This window comes from Micrasema longulum, unplaced genomic scaffold (assembly GCF_059751315.1).
Source record: "Micrasema longulum isolate JH-2025_06_02 unplaced genomic scaffold, ASM5975131v1 h1tg000487l, whole genome shotgun sequence".
Taxonomy (NCBI): Eukaryota; Metazoa; Arthropoda; class Insecta; order Trichoptera; family Brachycentridae; genus Micrasema; species Micrasema longulum.
Window position 1 is genome coordinate 473,898 of NW_028277684.1, and position 14,811 is coordinate 488,708.

A 14,811-nucleotide genomic window follows, 5' to 3' on the forward strand; every position below is an offset into this window, starting at 1 on the left:
GTTACTATTTTTATAGTTGTGCAACTTTATCATTTTTATTATGTATGTTTAATATGTACATACGTATTTTTTTTCTTCGTGTTCAATGTATATTATTATGTTTAAGGCAATTCATGCCGTTTATGTAAAAAATAAATAAATAATCCTTGTATTTACTTATAATAAATTAAAATAATATTCTTTTATTTATTTTAGGCATTTGCCTAGACTTCAAGTATCCGTTCTTTAAAATCTCTCTTGTAAGATGTATAAATATTAATTATTTTTTCATCAAGCAACTTTTTTTATTATTTTAGTTTTTTTTTCTTAAACAATAATTTAAATTGGGTATTGTTTTATCTTTCTGTTTTTTGTACACAGTTCATATTTTTTTTTAAAAAATATTTTTCCATGGGTACGTTTTTGAACCAAAACATAAATTTCAATTTAAAAGTTTTTATTTTTATTTTTATTTTTTTTATTTATTTTGAAATAAATAAGATAAAAATCTAAATAAAACAATGTTTTTGAATAGTTTGGTATTTTATTTTGGCACTGTAATGATTAAAACTAGGTATTACATTAACAAACATCACTCTTATTAATTTGTAACACAGCTTGGAAGCCTTCGCCCTGCCCCGCCATCGGGACGCAGTAGGATGGCCCGGAGCCCTGTCTCGGGCGCCCCCTCATTCTAATAGGCTGCAGCAGCTCGCAACCAGACTCCATCTCATCTTCTCCTGGAATCCAAAGGAAGAAAAATGTTATATTCTAATTTAAATATTGACCCGTAACATTACCGAATAAATCATATAAATAAATAACAGATTATAAAAATGTGTCGATGGATCATAGAATTAAGAATAGTCCAGAAGGAGCGTAGAATCATATTTGAATACATCGAACTAAGTTCAATAATTCCCCCACATGCCTCACTTTTGCCGAGCGCATTCGTGATGCCGCCGCGTAATGTTGCACGGTGGGAAAAAATATAATTATAACACAAATGTAAGGTAAAAAAAAGCAATCTGTTAATTTCTCTAAAATATTTTTTGCAAGCGGAAATACTTATTGACACAGCAGAGTAGATAAGCAAAGGGTCATTTTCTAAGAGTAATTGAATTGATGAACTTTAAACCAAAATATAAAATAAATTTTATGTGACATAAAACTGATATTTTATATCATGTAAAATAATATTTGATGTTCTAAATATAATGTCGGTCAAATGCTCACGATAGAGTTGGTTAATCTGAAATCCAATTTTCATTAGTTCTCTCATAAGATAAGCAAAGTAGGGTGAAAAATTTACTACCCTGGCAAAACTAACGAAATGTTCATTAGAGTTGGTTAATCCGAGATCCAATTTTCATTAGTTCTCTCATTAGATGAGCAAAGTAGGGTGAAAAATTTACTATTCTGGCAACACTAACGAAATGTTCATTTTTTTACTTCTACAATCTGACAGATGGAAAAATAATTCAACTTGTATGTAATGCATTTGTTACATCCGCATTCATTTGCTAATTACACATGAAATGTGTTTGCATCCCGTTTCTTTAAGATCCTAGCAGAAAGACACAATGATATATACTAGACTTAGTGGGAGTGGAAACGGGAGAGGGGTGTTTATAATTGACTTTGATTCAGTGATCGTTTGAAAGAAGATAACTTGTTATCAATAAAATCAAGAATGTTTTGTTTGTTGGCAGACCTAAAAATTCTGGGCAAGGAGAATAAAAACCATAGTAAGTACTATGGTTATCGGTATGAAAGAGTAAGTTTTGTCTGAAATTTTGGAAAGGTTCATTGTAGCAAGGTGTTTGTTCAATCTGCAGTGCCCTGTAAGGGCTCTAGTAATAACCCTTACTGGATTTTGGCTGAGCTTTATTTGGTCAAAAGCAAAACTTTGTGGGTATCCTTTTATCAGTTCCTTCGCATGGGTGACCGGTGCTTTTTGCCAAAGCGTAACACTCTGCTTCCTGGCCCATGACCTAAGCTCATTACAAGGAGCACATTTAGAATCCATTGTGCTAGATTAGTTTAGTTTTATTATTTATTTATTTGGTAGTAATTTATTTTTTGCACAAATAATAGTTAAAGATTTTTTTTACATATACGATAAATATTTTACTTAACAAGTTTTATCATCATTCCCTTTCCGTACCTAATAGTGCATAGAGTACTGCATTAGTACACAAATCGCAGTGCATCTTGAGCATTTTTGTGACATGATCAGTCTTACGCTTCAGGTACCAGTCAAGTGAATTTTGAAATATTCTGGTTTATAAACACCTTTTTAAATAAATGTTTCATGTCAACCATGTCGGGAATCAAACCCCACACCTCTCGCATGGAAGACAAACGTGCTGATTACTACACGGCGAGTTAAGGTACTGCTTACAAATAATACATGTTAAATAAAAACCTTTATCAAAGAACATATAAGATGTCTGGGTAATAATAATTTTTCAGAATTCGCAAATCATCTTTTATTCAAAAACCATGAATTTAATCAAGAAACGGGCGTAGAAATTTTGCATGTCAATAAAAATGGTTTTCGTTTAGATAATTTAGAACGATTAGAAATTAGTAAAGCCATTAATCAAAAACTTCAAATAATAAATAATCAATTAAATTTAACTTCGAGTCCTCTTTTAAAACTATTCCCGTTATGATATATTTTATCTTCTTTCTCTCTCTTTCTTTAAATTTTCTGTCTCTTTCATACAATATTTAGTTATATAAATAGCAACGCGTGTAATTATAAGTTAGTTAAATTCCTGACGATAAGGTAGTAACCTCAAAACCGGTCGAAGTGTTATTAAAAAAAATTAAGTGGTTTATACAAATTTATAAACAAATAAGTGAAAAACCTTTAGATCTAGTGTATCTGTGAGTCTTTTGTGGATAGTGCCTCTTGCACGGAGATGGCGAGGCGTCGTTGTCCATGTGGCCAAAGGTCCTGAACTGGAGGGTGTGGTCCAGGGTCGGGGCGGCGGAAGGTCGCTGGGGGGCGCCGACTTGAAACGTGGCATACGGACTGATTTCGTACATATCTGAAAGAAAAAATAATAAAAATACAGTGCTGATTACTACGTTCTTCTTCCTTTTACAGCCGAATTTGCGAATTATGGCTACGCTCCCGATTTGGAACTAACACTGTTCTAGTCTCAGTCATACAAGTAAGCCAGAGCAAGGGGAATGAACTGACGCAATTGTATTTGATTGATGGTAAATTGATAAAACTGTAGTAAGGGAACAATGAAAGCTTTTAAGGTTTCTGTTTTTTATTTTCACTGCTTAAATTTAAATGACATATTTTATAATGGCCAAAAGCTAAATGAACGAATATAGAACGCATGGTAATGTAGTCTTGCTGTATAATGTGTCAGCCATAGAATTAAGAAAAGTCCAGAAATCGCATACGCGCATCAAACAGAAAGCGATTAAACTACTCTTAAGAAAGTAGTTTTATGTTTTGACCCATTGGTTTCTTTGTAGACGTCGCTCAATACCTAACTCCCGATTTGAATTCAACTATGACGTGTTGTGTCGTTTAAAAGTGTAGAAATACAACTGGGATCTTAAAAAAACAGGATGAGATCACATCTCATGTGTAAGTAGCAAATGCATGTGTAATTAGCAAATGAACTACTTAATTTTTTTATTATTTTTCCATCTGTCAGATTCTTAAAAAAAACAAAATAGACATTTTGTTAGTGTTGCCAGGGTAGTCGAATTGCTTACGTTAATTTGCTCATCTAATGAGTAACAAATTTAAATTTGACTTTTCGGATTAAACAACGCCAACGACATTATTTTCAAAACATCGAATATTATTGAACGTGACATAAAAATATCCATTTAAAGTGAAATGATTTTATTGATATTTTTTATGTTCAAAGTTCATGAAATAAATGACTTTTATTAAATAACCTTTAATTATCTCCTTTATTGTGTCAATCAATGTTTCCACTTGTACAGTAAAATTTTAAAGAAATTAACAACTTAAAAAAAAAAAAAATATCTTACATTTTTGTTATGATTATATTTTGCGCTATTCGGCAACATTATGCGGTGATTTCACGCATGCGAGTGGCAAAAGTGGGGCAAAGTGAGGGGTTTTTTGGACACAGTCTGATATATTGAAATCTGGACTATACTTAATTCTATGATGTCAGAATTTTTAATTAATTTCATCGACTTTACTTCTGTGTATCTGTTTTTTTTCTCCGGATCATTCTTGAGGCTTTATTTTGTAAAATGGTCAATTTGTTTAAACTTTGTCGTGGTTTGATAAATTAATGTGCTTTTGCGGTGGTTTGTGTGTGATTGTGTTGTAGATGATTTTGCATAAACCCTTATCAACAAATCTTCTGGTTCATACCAAAATTGTTTTTTTTTTTTTTTGAAATCTTTTTTGCAACCACCTTAGTGTTGTGACGAAATGTTAGTTTTAAGTGTTTATATTTTAGAAATATTGATCGTTAATATCTGTACCTTAAATGATAAACCATGGGAGTCACATTGTACGAAATGTTCAGGAAATAAGGTATTCTGATTGTGAGATTTCAAAAATATCACAACTAACCACAATTGGTAATTTACCTCAATAGGTAATTTTAACCTATGAAGAACTTCAAATATGAAAAACAGATTATTTTTGTAAAACTTGTACATATTAAAACAGCATATCTGGGACAACTGATGTTTTTTGCTTTAAACCAAGGTGGACCACAGATTTAGATTTCAACTCAAAAATGAATTTTCATGACGAAAGTGGGATTCGTTGTTTTACTCACGTATGAAATAGCTTATTAAGATTATTTCTGCATTTTTAATTTCTAAACTGCTAAAAGTGGACTTCCATTTTTAATACTCCAAAGTACAGATAAACAGTTTAAAAAAATTTGACTTGAGTAAATAGTAGAACATTAATATATTTTAATGTTTGTACTATTTAAAGACAAAAAACCATAATTTAAAAAAATATAGAATATTAATATTAAAAATTGTAACTTTAAGGTCAAACATTTTACTTAATGTTTTAAAATATTTATACAAAACAACTTAAGTATATTTGTATATATAACCAGAAAAACCGGCAAGTGGTTATATACAAATATTAAATTACATGATAATTATTTAATTTTTTAATTGATAGTGATAACATATACATGGGACCACAGCTTGTTTGTCTATTTACTTTAGTTATTATCTAGTCATTGTATTTTATTAAAACGGCGGCCTCCGTGGTGTAGTGGTCAAGACGCTTGACTCAAACATGGAAGGTTCCGGGTTCAATTCCCGGTGAGAACAATTAAGAATTAATCTGATTTTTCTCAAGCCTGGGTGTTCTGTGATGTAATTCACCACTGTAATTGGGCCTCCTGGCCTGTTGTGGTGCGAAAAAAAAAACGTTTTGGGTATATGTGCTAGTAAATATGTGTTTTTGAGTATTTAAAAATGTAGGTTTTATACCTTCAGGATCACATCTCATTTTCTCAGGAGGTCCTTTGATAGGGGAAGTGGAATAGTCATGCTGACAGTTCCTGGTGTTCTGCTGCTCCGCACATATTGTCTTCTCGTCACTGGCTTGTGATTGACTGCGCTGTCTATCGCCACCGTACACCGATTGATCATTGCAATTGCATATCACACTGAAAAATACAAACAGCGAAATTTGAACTAACAAGCAAAAAGGAAAATATAAAGAACTTATCTATTAATTTAAATTTTTGCTCACACATATTTGTATATAGGTATAACAACCAATAAAATTAATGAGTTATTTATGTCATTAAATCTTCCAATGTAGCAATATGTTTTTAAAAATTCATTTCATATAGATGTCAGTGTTCAGTGAAAAAATTGGATAGAGAGGAATTAATGAGAAATTAAGAAAGAAAAAAGAGTTGTTTTTTGGAAAAACATCTTTGATAAATGATGGGATTGACCATAGTTTAAAATCTTAAAAATTGATTGCGCTAACATAATCGTTCATTTAGACCTGAGATAAATTATTCATTCGACATTTATTTCTGAACATCATTATTCTACAAAAAATGTTTGTATTTTTTTATTTTATTTTATTTAGAAAACATACAGTCATACAAAATAAGTACTAAAAACAACAGACCAATTAAGTTTTCAAAAATTAAAAAGATGTAAACATTAAATGTGACAAAAAATAAAAAATAAATAAGAATTTTAAGTGAAAAAAGGATAATTGTTGACATTTGCGTTTTCCATGGAGGTAATAAATTAAAATAAATAAAAATACCGAATGTACACTCCGAGCCATCCACGCACACACATGAACGCACATATAAAACATACACAAACATATACATTACATGCGGCACAAGTTAAGTTAGTATTGTCTACATTATTGTAATAACATTACCTATCTTGTAGAAGAGAAAATTTTATTTCGAATGACGTATAATCATTACAAATTTGATAAAATAGATAAAACAACTTTGTTTTTAACCACTATTTTTTTTCCACAGTGGTTGAAAACAAAGTTGTTTTATTAATTATATTATAATGAATAACTATAAAGTGAGTGCTTTAAGATTAAAATTCATACAACCATTTTGTTTCAACTTTGGCGCTCATTTTGAAATTTAAAAAAAATAGACTAAATTTATGTTAACATCCGATACATAAAAGTTTTAAATAAATAAATTTTAATTAAATAAATAAAACAACTTTGTTTTTAACCACTAATTTTAACTAAATTTAAAAAATAAATAAATTAGTGGTTAAAAACAAAGTTGTTGTATTTATTTTATTATAATGAATAACCACAAAGTTAGTGCTTCAAATATAAACTTTGTAAATAAATTTTATTTGAAAAATGTTACAATAGATTAGTTGAGTAAAATTTCAAATATTTATTCAGTTTTACAATTATAAATAATTGAAAAAAATACCTCCTTTTAGCCACCAGTAGGTATAGTACAGAAAGGGTAGATATGGCTGCAAGGGAAGCAAGGGTGATGGAGATCATATTGAATATATTGTCGTGGGAGGGTTCTAAATCACTCGGCAAATTGGTCAACGGGTTGAATGGGTCTGATGATAAAAGAGCTAAAATTGAAAAGAAAAAATACATCATATTTTTAGTTCTAAATAATACATTTATTGCAACAGACTAAAAATATTTTTGAGATGAAAAAATGTAAATCTACGCATTTATATTGCTTTTCTCCTGTCGCTGGCCAGTTTAAGTGGTTCATTCGTAACATTCACAATTCTTCATTTGTTCAACATCTCAAGAAATAAAAAAAAATCCTTACTCTTCCATTTGTTTATTTTTGTGAAGTAAAAGAGCTGAAATTTTTATTGATGTTGGTGAGATTCATTGGGCAAAATGATTTTTACCTACTAGGCATAACGTTACATAGCAAATACACCGTATTTTAAACATTTGTTACATAAAGACAAGGTGATCATTCTAACGCTTAAAATGCCTGTCCAGGGATATTGAAACATTTCACGTTGAACCTTCTAGGAATCGAACCCGGGACTTCAAGCATGGTGGGCAAAGAATGTCACAACTACTATTAATATTACGAGGCGGACAAATCTATACTTTATTGATGTGGGTGAGATTCACCTGGATAATTATGTCACTTACTACTTCTCATCTACTGAATGAGGAAGTTCAGTGCTAAGGGAAATAGGAAACAATTATTTTGTACGTGCGGTAAAAATTAGAGCATTTCATTGTTTGGCGAAATTTCTCGAAAATGTATCAGTAAAAGAGATTTTAACAAAAATCCCACTAGTTCTCGAAAATCAACCAATGATAGAGTGTTGTGATAGATTTTCGGTTAGAACAACTCACCGAAGAGAACTAATGACGTTACATGAATAATTTGAAAATCACAAAACATTGAAAAATTATGCCGCCGATAATACGATAAATTAAAAAAAAAAATTTTGGTTAGTTTGTCTATTAACAAATAAAAAAAAACATTTGAAAAAACCCCCGAACGTCCTTATTTATATTTTTAACTAAATATTTGTAAGACCTATAAAATATTATTGCGTGAAAATACAAAAAAAAGATTTATTTAAAGGATATAAAGAAACTGAATACATGAAATATGCACAAATATATTTTAATACATTTATAAAAAGGTTACGCACCCCCTGAGAGCGTTGTAGTAGCGGCCCTTATCACGGCTTCTCCCTTTCCGGCGTGGTTTTCTGCTGCGATCCTAATCTGGTACCAATTAGCCGGCGTTAAGGACGAAATCACAAGAGGACCCTTTCCGCGTACGCTGACGGCGTTCCACGTTGAGCGACCCGACGTCTCGCTCCGACGCCACTCAGCGGATAGGGCTAGAAGGGGACAGGGAGAGGCGTCGGGTGAAAGTGCCCTCTGAATGTCGACAACGATGCTCGTGGCGTTGCTCCAAGTCAAAGAAGACCAATCTTTAGAGAACTTCGGGGCTGAAACAAAATACGTTACATTAAAAAAAAACAAGTTTGGTTTTTTAAATAATAACTTGAAAATAAAAATTCTTGGCGTCGTCTATCTCGGGAAGCTTCCCATTGAAAAATTTTATCAATAAGAACTGACTATTTTCAACAATAATATATTCAAAATATTGAAATCTCGGTTGAGGGCTAAAAGTAGTATGGAATATTTAAAAAAATAATTTTAACGTTTTTACATTACACAATGCAACTTTTTAGACCCCTCTTACTTTGATGTCTAAAAAAATAGTAAACTTCATACATCATCCGTCCACTCTATTTTACATATTTTTTGCGGATTTCTGCGATATTAAAAATAAAATAGATAACCTTAGCACGTAATAAATTATGGAAACTTCACTTGTCTATTAGAGTAACGACTTATTTTGTATACAATAAAACTATGTAATTGTACTGCATGTTTTCTAAATGATAAAGAATATGTGAAAAATAATAATAAAAATGAAATAATGTTGTAGAAATTATTTTTTAGCATGATTAAATACCATGTCATGGATCTATAAAGTTGTTAAACTATTGTAAAAACGGTACCTAAGGTGTTTATTTTTTCATTCGCCTAGAAAATCACTAGATTTAATCGTAAGGCTAAAAGCTAAACATTAAAAAAAATATTGAATAATAAACGTTAAGGTGACTAAGGTTTTAATTCAGTCACGCTGACAAAATAGATTGTATTTTTACTTTTTTTTTTCATTTACGGATATGTAAATTACAAAATACAAAATCTCGAATCAAAGATATGTAAATAGTTTAAAAAAAACTGTATTCTTTATCTTCAAAACCTAGAGATGGGCGATTCGGTTATCTATATGAAGTAGAAGTAACAGTTACCGTTCTACATATAAAACTGTTTAGTAAATTTGATTAAAATAACAGTTTAGAGAAGCAAAGACAAAACTCTAGTAGGATGAAGTTTTATAGTGAAGCGTTTTAAAAAATACATAATTAAACTTTTGGAACGAGACACGCTGTTTTAAACAGTTTTTGAAAAACGGTGGCCACGGTTTTGCCAGACTATTTTATAACATACCCTGACTATTTTTTATCAGTTTGATTTTCTATTGAGACTGATTCCGAAAAATAGCTGTTAAATTTTTTTAAAACCTGAAACTGTTAATTTTTTTTTGAAAACAGTACAATTTTTTCAAAACAAAAACTGCTTTAAAATAACAGTTTCAATTTTTATTACCACCTCTAACATATACTTAATTTGTTAGGTACTTACATATTTTTAGCCGAATTCAATTTTGGCTAAACAACAATAAAAAAGTTGTTTCGCTTTGCACAGCGTTTTTGCAAGAAGCACCCTCACCTTTTTTAGGAATCTTCATTACAGAAAGACACTTTCCAAACGTCAGCACAATGGATTTTATATTTTCCTTTTCAACAGCCCTTGAGGAGGGTATTTGTAAAAATAGAATTGTATAAAACGCAAAATGTATAATCATACAAACCTTCCCCTTTTGTGGTGGTGTGAAGTGGCTGGCTAAACTCCCCTTTCCCTACCCTGTTGTAAGAGGCAATTTGTAAAGAGTATCTTGACCCGCACTTCAAGCCTTCAATTTTGTAGGATGTGACTTCAGGAGAAAGCTCCATAACTTGCATATTCTCTTCGGCTCTTTTGTAGCTTAAAGTGTAGCCTGAAATTAACATTATAATGCAATAATTTCAATGTTGAATGCTAAGGAGACGTGAGGCAGGGAGAGAAAATTCGATGTTTGATTTTTAAAAACCAATTTTATTTTAAAAATTTAAATGGAAAAAATCAACAGTTTTTATTTGAGTATGGTCGTTGTTTGAATAATTATTTGAGTTTGAAACTCCGGATTTATTTAAAATCATTTAATTATGATACTTCTGCTTAGTGGCCTTATAGTCAGCATGTTTTCCTACTGTACTAGAGGTCTCAGGTTCAATTTCCGAAATTTTGTGCCCCCTGTGGTAGTTAGGTGCAAAAAGGCGAATGATGATGATAATGAAATTGAACGTAGTTATGCAGAGAGCAGGCAGTCATAAACCGGGATAATTGCGATTTTGTGAAAAGAGTGAACAATCAAATCTTTACAACAGTTAACATGTTTTTTTACTTTGACAAATGATAAATAAATCATACTCAAACATTTTTTTTGCAAAAAACAAATTAAATGATTTATTTGTCTAGTTTTGATGATTTTTATAGCAGTCTGGCTGACCACACAACCTAAGATGTGCAATTTGCAGAAAACAGCCATCCCTAGTAAAACTCTGATGTATGATGTGTCATTATATATGGAACCAATTATTTTATATTTGTATAAGGGTACTTAATTGTAAATAATCACGTTCTAAGTTTTATATAATAAACTTAAAAATAATTTTATTATATGTTAAAGGAATTCAGGTAATTTTTTGCTGACAAGCCGGTTTCGCGGTTTAGTGGGTTTTATTACTTTTCCTTTTATATTTTTCTGTACATGTTTTTACCTTCTTTAACAATAAAAAAAAAGTCTGGCTGATCACACAACCTTATAAGTATTTTGCAGAAAACAGTCATTAACAAATTACAACAGGGATGGAGAATACCTTAAATAAGGGAATATGGAAGTCAAGGCATTTACAGGGCTTATGACCTGTCATTAGCTGGTTTAAGTGGCCACTTTACACACTGTGTAACATTCACCATTTTGCCTGTGTTTGAACATCCATATTTCTTTAACTCTTCCATCTGTTGATTTTAGTGAAGTTGTAATGATGTTGTAATGTAATGTTGTAATGTAATGAAAACAGTCATGACTAATATTCAATGATACCTCATTCAAACATTGAATTTATGAGGTGACACTCCGTATTAAAACATGTTTTTTTGCCACAGGTGTTTTCAAATGACTGAAATAATCAAATTAAAATGCTGATGTATTCATCCATTAATTTAAAAGAACTAGATTTCTTGAAGCATTGATTTTCTCATAAGCATCTGAACTATAACATTTTTTTACTGCTGTGGGTGTTTTCTGCAAATTGAAAAATGCCGTTTTTGTGATCAACACTATTTTCAGAAGGTGATTATTACAGTTGTTTGTACAAAAATAGACTGGCTGTTTTTAACTGAACAAATAATTGACATAACTGCACTCGATGACATAAATATTTTTTTTTTCAAAATTTTGGACTGGTTGCTTTCCACTACATTCTACGTAACTATATTCAATTGGTGATTGTTTATTTTGACACAGAAAAATGTATGTATTTTTTTTTAAAAGAAATATTTGCATTCTTATGACCAAATTTTTCTCTTTCGAGGGCCATTTTCAACCGGGGTGCTAACTTCGGACCTCTGATCCATAAGTCCGTAACACTAGCCACAGGACCACAACCCGATTGTATTTTTGTTGAATATAATTCATTAGATGCATGGTGTTTTTAATTGTAATTTACATCCTTTATATATAATTTGGTTTTCTTATTTTAATTGTAGTTTTGTTTCTGTAATTGTATTTTTTATTTGTAATAAACCAACAAAGGACATCATTTGCCCCCATTGATTCAAAACAGGTATTTTATTTTATTTTATTTTATTTTATTTTATTTTATTTTATTTTATTTTATTTTATTTTATTTTATTTTATTTTATTTTATTTTATTTTATTTTATTTTATTTTATTTTATTTTATTTTATTTTATTTTATTTTATTTTATTTTATTTTATTTTATTTTATTTTATTTTATTTTATTTTATTTTATTTTATTTTATTTTATTTTATTTTATTTTATTAGGGAAATCAACAGTTCTACATACATATTTTTAGTAAACAAACAGATATAGTGTATAAACTCAAAACTAATAACAGATTTCCACATAGTATACAAAGTTAGTAAAAAAAATATATATTACATATCAAATAAATACATACAATTTATACATATAAAAATGTTATTTTCATGTACTCAATAATCAAAGATTTTTTAAATATTAATTTTAAGAACATTAAGTTACTGTAAATTGGGCGGGATAAGGACAAAATGCTTGAAAAGAGGATAAGGAGGGGGGGGGGGGGGGGGAGATGTACATATTTATTATTATAATGTCTACTAAGTTACATAATACATTTTGAGTGTGAATTTTAAATCTGACAGAGTGATGTTTGTATAATCTTTATTTTTAAATTTTGTATTGTACATTGAAAAAGTCCTACGAAAAAAAGCATTTTTAACATACGATGTTTTACTTATTGGTACATGAAACAGGTGGTACCGTCTACAAATCCTGGCTGGCACATGTATCAATGTTTTGTTTGTGAATAATTCAATAGAAAAACTAAACAAAAGAATCATTATTATCAACATTATTTTCAACAACAGAGTATGAATGAAAAGTGATATGAATGTAATCTGTAAAGGTTAATAAAAAAAATTCAAATGAGATTAAAAAAAAAAACATTAGTCATTTGAGGCTCTTTGAAAGTTCTTTTGAATTCAAATAGTAAACAATGGTTAAATTTATTGCACCAAAGAGAATACACATGAATTTATCTTAAAAGCATGATTGATATCAGATTGATATATGAAATAAAATTCAGAAGTTTTGACATGTACGAAAAATATTGAAATTTTAAATTGATATGATTTGACTAAATTGAATTGTGTAAAAATCGTAAAGATCTGTTATAGAAAACGATAATAAAAATTCACATGCATTTGACAGTAAAAATTCATATTGAATAAGACCACAAAATCTCGTCGAGGATCCATACAAAACGCAAGTATAAGGCATGTGGTAATTTAAATATGTATAATGTCGGCCTCGTGGTGTAGTTATCAGCGCGTTTGCCTACCACGCAAGAGGTTTTGGGTTCGATTCCCGCCACGGTTGAATTTTTTTTTTCATAGTCATATTTTCTTTTTATAGTCCCTGGACAGACTGATCATTTTACCTCCATGTAACAAAAAAAGAAAAGATAAACTGCGATTCGTATACCGACGCCGTGCCCTTTGCATCATAAGATGCAGAAAGATGATGATCATATTTATGACAGTAAAACTGCGCATTTCATAGTCTGATTTCCTCTAATTTCCGTACTGGTATGTTGTTTACTTGGTGAAGCAACTGATTACTTTACTGTGGAAAATAAAATTAATAAATTTCTCTAACATTAATAATTTTATTAGCCAGCATTAATATTGGTTGCTTTTATTCGAGCACTTACTAATTAAAAAGAGCTTCCTACTTCGTTCTCCGTATCATGTAAGTACTCAATTGAGCAAAGATATCTGCGCCAAATTTCATTAATAAGTAGATAAACAAGGTAACTTGTTCAGCAACAATCCTGCTGAAGTTTATTTCAAGTATTGAAGGTCTTATATCAAAATTTCGGGATAAAATTATAATAATTAAACGTTACCTAGTATGGGAGATCCTCCGTCTAAAGAGCTCGGACTCCATTGAAGATGCACGCTGGACACTGTAGTATAGAGAAGTTGAAGAGATGGGGATCCAGGGGGTAACAAGCAAACTACAACATATGTGATCTCATCGGAACCAAATAGATTTTTGGCAGAACATGTGTAGTTTCCACTCACAGACTCATCAACGCCTGTAAAGAGAGAGATGATGTTAAATAAAAATAAATAAATCAAAATGTAAAATTTATTTTTGAAGCACTAACATTGCGGGTTTTTCAAAAAAAAAATTGCCTCCTAAGCCTTTATTCCAGAGATCTAGAAGCTTGTCAGCAAGGCAAGGGAGGATATGGAAGAAATATTCGGAAAATACAACAAAACTACTATAATACTTTTAACCTACTCTCCAAAATAATCTAAATGTCCCCTTTCGCGTGACAAGAAATAAGTATTTATTCCATCTGCCAGTCTGTAGCACTAACTTTGCACAACACTCTTTTGTTTATCGTTCTTGCTCTGACTATAATGCTTTTTGTTCATCTATTGATATATTTAAGACGCCCTTTAATTTATTTAAAAATGAATTAAGGCTGATTCTTTCTGGCTGCGATACGATCCCACTTGCTATTCAATGATGCTCACACTTACACACACCTGAACACTAACTCCCGCATACACACAAACACACCTATAAACTTACTCTCATACAAATACACATAAACACACCCTTTTGTTGTACCACAATTTAGTATGAATGATTTTTATTTAGAAACTTCACTGGTCTGTTCTTAAGCCGTTATGTTATCATATCATTGTCGACTGTTTGTTTCTCTAAAATAAATAAATAAATAATAAATAATAAATAATAAATAAAGCGCCCAAATCAGTTCAGAAAAAAATCTTTATCGGATTGGTTTCTTGCAACTAGCGGGAATCAAA

The 14,811-nt window shown here is 30.4% G+C and overlaps 1 protein-coding gene across 1 annotated transcript in view; it reads right to left on the reverse strand.

The window, feature by feature from the left end:
* Positions 1-503: 503 nt before the first annotated feature.
* Positions 504-14,811, reverse strand: part of LOC148281180 (cell adhesion molecule Dscam2-like) — a 311,957-nt gene continuing 297,649 nt past the window's right edge. Inside the window, 7 exon segments of the mRNA XM_088227065.1 lie at positions 504-719; positions 2,856-3,038; positions 5,464-5,642; positions 6,921-7,077; positions 8,143-8,448; positions 9,951-10,136; positions 13,875-14,066. Of these exon segments, the coding sequence (XP_088083191.1) occupies positions 562-719; positions 2,856-3,038; positions 5,464-5,642; positions 6,921-7,077; positions 8,143-8,448; positions 9,951-10,136; positions 13,875-14,066 (1,361 nt within the window). The 3' untranslated portion in view covers positions 504-561.